The sequence below is a fragment of the Haplochromis burtoni genome, unplaced genomic scaffold (genome assembly GCF_018398535.1).
Source record: "Haplochromis burtoni strain Fernald_Lab_line unplaced genomic scaffold, NCSU_Asbu1 Contig_71, whole genome shotgun sequence".
In the NCBI taxonomy this organism is placed as follows: Eukaryota; Metazoa; Chordata; class Actinopteri; order Cichliformes; family Cichlidae; genus Haplochromis; species Haplochromis burtoni.
In genome coordinates, this window is record NW_024582432.1 from 949,869 (window position 1) to 959,352 (window position 9,484).

Genomic DNA, 9,484 nt, shown 5'->3' on the forward strand with positions numbered 1-9,484 from the left:
TTAACTTTTCACTGTCCAAATTCTACCAGTGTTATCAGGGTTTTAGCAGTTGGATGACTGTTTGAATATTAAATGTATCAAGAGTCTGGTGGTGTAAACTGTAAAAGCTGAAGTAAAGCCCATGAAGCAAATAGCATAACGCTGAGTCAATGGAGAGATCTAAGACTGCAACTTCCAGCTATTAAATGCTCAGGGAGGACTTGCCAGGTGCTCCCAGGAACCTGAAAGGCATGACTATGGGACAAACAGAGCACTACAGGGCAGGCCCTGCCAAAGCACAGGCCTCAAGTTGTAAGCTTTGAAGTCAGATAACATCAGCCAAACGTGATAAAACAACTATCCAATCAGCTCCAGTCTGGCTCTAATTGTATTTCCTCTATCCTCAATCACTGAAGCTTGGAGAAATCACAGTTGTGCCACCAGCAGTCTTCAGCCATTCATTTGCATTCCAGGCTCTGCAAAAACATGTTGAGATGCAATAAGAACACGAACATGCAACTCTACCAAATGCATGACTTCTATAGAGGCTTGTGGCCAAATGTGGGTATGATTCAACTGAATGTCATAAATGAGTCAGTGCTAAACCATAATCTGCACTTTAAACCTCCCTCAGGAGTCGCACCGACAGCTCAGATTCAGAACGCAGAGTCTTCTCCAGCCTCTAATACCAAAGGTTTAATGAGTGAGAGCCAATTTAGGAAGTCAGCTTGTGATTGAGGACAAAGTATAAAGTTAATCGCAAAGCTGTGCACGGTATATTTACATCAGTGTAATTGCAGGCCATCGTGGATGATTATACGACAACATCATGACTGGGATCGCAGGGTGAGGTTCTGATAAACAACTGGAAAACAAGGAAGACATTTACTTTTGCATATTTCAGATATTTAGTTAGGCAAGTTAAAGGACTGCACCCACCTTCCAAGTATGAAAGGTTATGAAAAACTATGTGCAGCTTTTAAAAATAACTTAATGGGACGTGCTGCTGCTTTAAAATTCAAGGCAGCTCAGAGCCTGCTGATTCTTGCCAGCTTTAACCCACTACAGTACCTCATAATCACATAAATGTCTTGACACTCCCCTTTCCAGAGAAGTCAGATGAGGAGTGTGAGGTTAGAGTGAGCATAACCTCACCTGGAACGCAGATGCTTCGCCCTGAAAGAAAAGATAGAAACTGTTTGAATGTGTTGGCGGCATCTGCACGAAAGCCAGAGAGAGTCTTCAGTCCAGATTCAGGCCAATGTGTGCAGTCAATAAGAGCTTGTTCCTGGATAACCACGGAGCGTCCTTTCAAAGCACAAAGACGTAACGCTCTCCTAGAAGCAGCCATATGTGAAATGAGAGAGGACTGAGTGATCACAGTTTGCGCAAATGACGAGAAACCAAGTGAAAAGGCAACATCTCATCCATTTATTCACCTTCTTATCAATACATACGTACAAGAGTAAAAAAAACCCAAAAACAAACATCTCAGCTCAGAGTCATTCACTGTGCTACAGAAGAACGATTACAATCGAGTGCTACAGCAGGCATGAAAATACTGTACCACAACTATGTATAGAAAAATAAACTTCAGACATTTTAACTACATCTGTTCTGTGAGGGACCCTTTTACAGTTTCAACAATTTCCTGTCTTAAATAAACAAATGTTGCCATCAAATAAAGAAAAAGAAAAAAGCACAATGACATAGTCGCTTGTTTAGAAAGATCTGCATGCATCAGATTTACAGAGGAGTATTGTCCCCGCGCTCAGTTTGGCTTTGTGATGCCATAATTGCAGATACAATCCCAGAGATAGAAGGCAGTTTTTAGTCTTTGTGAGTCCACGAGGAGCAGAAAGAATTTGTGGGCTGGTTCTGAAAACGTGTCCATCACTTTTCACACATATAACGGCTGCAGCACAATACAGGCCGTCGGTCACGCTGCAGCCCGTTCATCATCCTCACTGCTTTGCTTTCTTTAAGATGGTACCCACTGCGGAGATGACGGTGGTCTTGGTACCGCTTGCTGTTGTTGTCACAGAGACGACGGCGGGCAGCGTGGCTGTGGTTGTGATGAGGGTGGGCTGGGCCAGGGTCACAGGGAGTGCAGAGTCCCACTTACTTTTCCTCTTCTGGGCATCTGTGACATAGTAAACACAGGGGAGGAGTCAGTAAGAGCAGGTCTGTGTTTTCTGGATTAACTGATTGGCAGGATGCATCGTTCATCTCATTTTTGTGACCGCCTGCTAGCAACAAAGCGTTTAAAAATTATATTAATTTTAAAATTGTTTATTTGCTACTGTGTCTGTTATCTGTAACAATGGCTTACCAAACAAAAAAAGCCTGAAAAAGCACAAAGAAAAAGAAGAGCCGGCTTCTTGGAAGCAAAATGGAAACAAATAAGAAGTGGCTTAAGATTTTTGGACTGTACCTCACTAACCCAATAGCCTCATTTGTTCGTGCACACCTGAGGTCCAATCTGATCACACTACTACTGGAGCAGCTGAAGCTAGCAGATGTTGCAGTGCTTTACCTGTGGATGTAGTTGTGGTGTTGCTGGTGGTGGAGGCTGCTGTGCTGGAGGGGTTGGTGCCCTTCTTAGTCCCCGTGACAAACTCAATCTGGGAAAAAACAACAACAACACACACATATATTAAAACACTGGTTTAAATTGTTTGATTTATTATTGTTTAAAAAAACAACTTGACCGCAGTCACTGAAAAGCTCAACTTAAGAATCTACAGCAGAGGTTACAATAATATGTAAGCGAAGCATTTTGCACAACTACAAATACTGTGAACAGCTCTGATGTCTCTTAGCTTGAATACTGTAGCTACATAACAGTGGGTTCATTTCACATCAGGCAGAATAGCTGCTGTGCTCTACATGTTCATTCAAGTCCAGCTCAGTGCAACAGCAGGAATGATGCTGCTGATGGCAGCAGGTATCACTATGTTTTTAAACAACATTGTCCTTGGAAACTCCCATCACCCTCAGCATTTAGCTGTCTGAAATGATGCCCAGCATAAAGTCAAAAGAATCCATAGAAAGACATACTGGGGGGGGTGGGGGGAGCAGTTGGTTTTATGTAGCAACCCAGAATGGGTGAAGCCGACAAGTACATCTGCCCTGGGCTGGGCCCGAGCTGCTGTTACGAGAGCTCAACTTGGCAACATTGATTTCTGTGTGTCAGATGGAGGTAAAGTAGAAATGAAGTACAGCTGGTGGAGACTTGCCCCTGATGCAGACTGACAGAGTAATCCACTCTTCTTTGTCGTTAGGCTCACCTTGGTCCGTTCCTTCTTGGCTTTCTCCAGTTTGTCCATCTCCACCTTCTGAGCTTTGGCTGGAGGATTAAAAGCAATTATGAGCGCTGATATGAAATCACAAAGAACAAGTAAGCGAAAATAAAAAGACTTACCGAGAGCTTCATAGTAAGAGTCTTCCGACCAGGCATGAGGATCGAACATATCTTTTGGGTAGTTGGTTCCCAGTTCATCTATGGCGCAGAACTGAATGAGCTTCTCGTAAATACTGAAAACAAAGAGGAGCTTCATAAGAGTCAAACAGTACATCTGCTGTCACGTGTAGCTGACAGCCCATGTGTGCGTTTGACGGTGTGGGTGCATTCTCCAGCTGAGCTGCATACCTTGGGTTTCTAAATTCCTTCTTTTGCTGGATATGGGCGTTTGTGTCAAAATCTCCATGGAGCTTCCTCTCATACAGCTTATGAATCTTCTCCTGTTACAAAACAAACAAACTGGTGAAGGAAGAGAACACACGCACACACACACACACACACACACGCACACACACACCGCTGTTACAATTCACTTCACTTGTGTCACAATGCAGTGTCACTTAGGAAATAAACAACATGTTTATACCAGGAATGGAGTTACTGTAGATGAGTTTCCTGAATTTGCGGAGAAATATTTCACATCCACGTTCAACTAAACCACATAGAGCTGGCACATGTACCCAGATCCACAGTGATGCATGAGGTCTTAATATAGAAAGAGAAGAAATAAGAGGATAGTGCTCTTGTTCATCCATACAGGTATCTTTATCATCACTACATGTCTAGGTCCACTGTTACTGTGTTAACAGCAACAAAACTAATTCCTGTGCTTCTAATATTAGTGTTTTCTAAAAAGCCATCCCTATTGGCTGGATAATTTGATGTAAACAACTACAAAAAATTACTTTTGAAGACGCACTTTCTGACCTTCCTCAAGTAAACTCTTTAAATGTGCACAATAAATCCCCGACTTAATTAAAATATCTTGTGTGGATTCTTGAGATTAACAAGCACACTAATATTAAACATATCTGGACTATAATGAATTCTATTTACTTTCAAGGTTCAATAAGCATCCCTCTGCCACATGTAAAACCACAAATAGGATGTCAATAAACAGTGAAATAAACAAGGCAATGGCTGAAGGTAAGCAGCGAGCATGTCGCGAATAGATCAGCATCAAAATATGCAGTTTGTTCCAAGATGAGTCCATCCCTATAGACTCCCACAGAAAATGCAAAAACAAACATGCTCACAGCATTGTCACTATGGACACTCTGCACCCTTAAAGTAACTGTATGCCCCACTTAAATTGTAATTACAAGTTATGCATTTGTTAGAGAGCAACACTTCGGTGTTGTACCACTTTGGACAAATGACATTAGAAGCTTCATTTATACTTCTGCACTGATGCATGTAGATCTTATGAGATAACCTATACAAGTATAGCTGACGACTGTCAGCATTTAAGCACTCACTGGCAGTGATGTTATTTCTCTTTTTATTAAAGAAGTAGCCAAAAATGCACAAGAGGAAACTGTGAGTGACACTTGCTGCAGACTGTCTACACCATGTTGTCACATTTTAACTTTTAAACTACAAAAGAAAACATCTTTACAAGTCTTCCAATTTGACACTCTCTCTATATAACAGGTACAATAGTCAAATATCTACTTTACACTGATGTAAAGCCCCAACAAACCTACTGGTGACTGATAAAACTATTGGAGCTGTTGCAAGTGGGTTTTTTTTGTTGTTGTTTTTTTATTAGGCTAACACATGATAGTGATTCTGGTGCTCTGATTTGGACCAGTCTGGACACTTCCTGCCTCTCCCTCAGAAGGTTTCACTTGAATTTCCAGCAGCAAAATTTTGTCAAATGCAGACTTATAAAAAATAAAAACAGATATTGTGGTCAGCTTTTCCTAAAACACAAATCTTCTCCAGAGATATCCGAGTTTCAGACTGAGCTCAGTGAGTTGGCAGCCAGTGGATCGCTCTAATCTGCTCTAATCTCAAGGTCGCGGTATGATTGCAAAAGGCATTTGGAAACAGTTCACAAAGTGGCTACATTCCAGCGCTGGTGAATTGACAGGAAAAACAGAATATTTGCGAAATCCAATTAAGCCATACTGTGAGAGTACATGTGCTGCAGCTCCTCTGAGCCCAGAGGGCAGGGATATCCAGGCTGTTATGGTGAAGGTGAATCATTAGTTGTTCGTCTGATAGGTGGGGGAGTGTCAGCCCAGAGGGGATACTGCTGAGCTGTTCACTTACTAAGTCAGCTGTATGTCCTGACCTGCCTTTGCTCCTCAGAAGACAAACCTAACTGACTGAAGCTGGAAGCGCCGAAAATGCAAAGCAGTGAAAAGAAATCAGCAGCGGTGATGCTGAGCAGACTGAGGATGACACTGTGTGCCGGTTTAATTACAGGGGTGCGCCTCAGGATTTATGTCGCCACCAGAATGTATTTCTAACCCGAGAGGGAACAAGTGAAAGCTAAATGAGTCGCTTGGCGTCAACAGGAGGTTATTTTCAGTGCATAAATATCCCATATGTTTCGTGTGTGGATGAGGCAGCTTCGAACCTTTAGCGTTTCAAGTCTTGGTTTTTAAATCTGATCTTATGCCAAGGCTGTGAGCGCAGACTGTTTTCTCTCCCCATGGAACCAATTTCTTCTTTTTTAAGCTAATGACAAGTTCTTTTAGGAGGATGAATTTACTACCTGGAAAGTAGTTATCCAGCACATAAACAAGTCTACAAAACCCCAGATTATTCAATCAAGCCCTTATAAAACCCCAAACCCCAGCTTTAACCACACACCCTCCCCCCCCAAATCTGATTAGCAGGCATAACTGTGGCCTAAGTGGTGTTACTCAAGCTGCTTGCATGATACAACAGCATTAAAGCGTGTGCTGCAAGTGAAATGTATGTGGTTAAGAGAACGTTTAACAGTGGTGTTGGGTACCTGTAGATGGCTGGAGCAGCGTCCGGGGGGTTCGGGGGGGATCTTGATCTCGTCAGGTGACATGTTTCTCACCTTTTCTGAAAACAGAGCTGGAAGGAAAGAAAAATAAACATAAGCCTAATGTGCTTTCACCTCTGTGGCTTTTCCCTGCGTGTCTTTACATGCAGGATTAGCTACGTTAGACGGCTAAAATGTAGAAGTACATCCACCAAATGAGAAATTGGAGAGAAGGTGGTGGAATACGGACATGAATTGGAGAAGAAACTCGATTAATGTGCGTCAAAGTATTACTGGAGAATTCCTGAGCACCTTTGTGTTCATCTTACTCCTAAGTGTGTGCCAGTAAGTTTTACAGGGCAGTGTGGTATGAAGAGAGCATGTCCCAGGCAGGGAGTGGCTGCTGTTGGGGCTTGTATAGAGAAGGCAGACTCCTTTCGTCTCCTTTGTTTTGCTCGACTTGTCTCCCTCTGCTCTCTCTGACTGCAGGCCAGGCATTCTTCTGTGTCACTAACTCTTAATCACACAGACACAGTCATTTAGAGCTGTCAGTACTTCGGTGAGTAGATGCTGCAAGTGTGCATGTATGTGCAGATGGAGGAACTCGTGTCTGCTGAAGCTCTATGAAGAACACTGACAAGTAAGAACCTGACTGGACATGAAAAGACCAAAAAAAGTGCTTACTGTGTCTTGTTTCACACTTTAGCTTACAGAGCAGAGCAAAATCCCATCATCACATACGCACAACCCAATTACTTTTATTCTTATATTTAATGTTTTTATTCAATTCAAAAGAAAACATCCCACCCAGCTTTCAATCAGGGAACATAAGGGAAAAAATCCCGTTAGACCCAAAGTCATTTATCAGAGTATATATTCAAATTCCTGACACAAGACCAAAAACCAAACCTGAGCTCCCCTTCAGGTGTTACAGGATTAAAAATAGACAATTCTCTTAGCAAGCCATCATTTAAAATGGACTGAGGCAAAGTGGAAAACCTGTGTTTGGAAATAATGGAGACTGCATCATCTTGGCTCTATGTGAGCAGAAACATTACTGCAACACAGTTAAGCAACATGTGCCAGAGCTGAACTCTGCTCGTGTGCAGACACGATGCTAATCATTTTCTATCTTCATCAGCCTGCTGATCATGATCATATGGGTCCACAGAGGCGCACATGTCTATAGTGTTTTGGTGCACCGATTGCCCGCATGTCAGAAGACTAAGAGGCGGAGCACCTCTCTTTCCCTTTTGTTGGATAACTGATATGGTTATAGTTAACCTCCCCCGTTGGGGTAAAGGAGGGGCAGGGCGTTCCCTCTGTTGGCTAGACACAAAAGTAAAGCTGAGCATGCATGTGCATAGGTTCATACGCATGCCTAAGATGTGAACTAGTTTAGAGATATATAGAGATATACAGTTACGTGAACATGAACTGGTCTTGTGTAAATAGTCTGTGGCACTAAACCTCAGTTATTAGAGACAGAAAACTTCTGTAGCACCAAACAATAAAAACCTGACAAGGCAAGTCCGATGACTCAGAGGCATTAGGTGGTAGCTTGGTATTTTATAAAACTCTCTCTACACAAAGACTTGCAAACACTGTCTAACAGTGCTGCTGCAACAAGGTTTAACAGTGTGGAAGCCTGCTAATCCACTTAAAACAACCTGAGATTTACTTGACAATTTTGTGCCCTTGTACAAACTCTAAACACTGAAGTGCGTCGGATGGTAGTAGCAGTGTAAGTGTGAATAAATCACAGCCTGTGTAAAAATACAAAAATAAATAAATCCCTGCTAATTATTCAGCTCAGCATGGGAAGGAATATTCTCAAACAACAGGAAGAATCTGAGAGTAATAAACAGACAGAGAAAAGATTATATTCTGTTTCTAAATCACCATCTGTCTTCCTAAAAACAGACAGAAAGTCAAAGTCTGTGCCCTGGGGTTTTTTTCTGGGAAAGGCAGACAATGTCCGTCCCTTCAGTAAACAGACAAAGAGCCATCTTCAGCTTGCTGACAGAAGGCTTTTAGCCAGATGCTCTGTGACATTTACTGACAGACAAGATGGAGGAGCCGAGCTCCACTGCAGGAATGCCAAGGGTCCGGGCTCAGGCTATGAGTCACACTGACACTACAGTACACTCGTGGCAATAGCAACTGCTTTGAAAGCTTTAAAATCGCGCTAGTGCATCTCCTTTTCCTCTGGGACTTGTTTTTATGCCTGAGCCAGGCTAGAAGTTTGGAAGAGGTGACGGTAGCGGGAAATTATTTGTGAGCAGAGGCCATTCCTCTCGTGGAGAGTGATGGCAGATATTACACAGTGAGATGTGCTGACACCTTTTAAAATGATTTTCATCCATTTTATAAACAAATATGTTACACAACTCTTCTCACACTCGTTTTCTGCGAGACATTCTTTCAAAATAAAACATTTAATCCATGAGAAATCACAATTTCTCATTTTAATTGTAATTATGAGTCGTCTACCCTCGTGGCAATGCATTACCACATGTCGAATGGGTGTCGCACTGCCTAATCTGTGCCATCATCCGCATCCAGCTGGGGGCTGCATTAACCAACAGCAGAGAGAGACGGTCAGTGCCAGAGGTTTACAGTCTAAGAGGTTGGTGTATAAAACGCCACTCCCTGTATCACTCATATCCTGCCTGATTTGATGTTTCCTTACACACCTGTACAGATCAGTCATTACTCACTAACCACTGCCAGGTCCTTGTTAGTCCTTCATTTATTAGTCAGTGGACAAAGAGGCTTGAATAAGTCAACTAGGTCTAGGTAGTGATTCATACACCTACTGTACCAACACCCAGCTGGCATTGCTAAAAAATCTGATTCTTTCACATATTTTTGAAAGAAATTCAACAAATGTATTATTATCCTTTTAAGCAAATAATTACAGCCATGTCTGAGGCACTCAGCTTTGAGTGCTATTAGGTTCTACAAAGGATAAGTCAGAATATATACTGTACTTTTTCCAAAAGGTGTAATTTTCTACAACAATTGATTTCTTTTTAAAAATATATTTTTTACACTTGACTAAAAAAGGCAAACTGGATTTCCCGGGGATTACATTCAGCTAATGAATCACAGGTTTTCTGCAAAGATATCAAGCTCTAACATAAATCGAATGCAATTTAGTACCTCCTGGATGATCGTAGCAGCCATCTATATAAGGCTGCTTCTAACAGCTTGGACGAGTTTACGGACACTGT

General features: G+C 42.1%; 1 protein-coding gene across 1 annotated transcript in view; it reads right to left on the minus strand.

Moving 5' to 3' along the window:
• Positions 1-1,387: 1,387 nt before the first annotated feature.
• Positions 1,388-9,484, minus strand: part of LOC102305472 (SAP30 binding protein) — a 23,403-nt gene continuing 15,306 nt past the window's right edge. The window contains exons 5-10 of the mRNA XM_005923803.3: positions 6,252-6,340; positions 3,632-3,723; positions 3,404-3,516; positions 3,270-3,328; positions 2,516-2,603; positions 1,388-2,122 (exon numbers count right to left, since the gene is read on the minus strand). Coding sequence (XP_005923865.1) covers positions 1,944-2,122; positions 2,516-2,603; positions 3,270-3,328; positions 3,404-3,516; positions 3,632-3,723; positions 6,252-6,340 — 620 coding nt within the window. The 3' untranslated portion in view covers positions 1,388-1,943. The remainder of the gene's footprint in view (positions 2,123-2,515; positions 2,604-3,269; positions 3,329-3,403; positions 3,517-3,631; positions 3,724-6,251; positions 6,341-9,484) is intronic.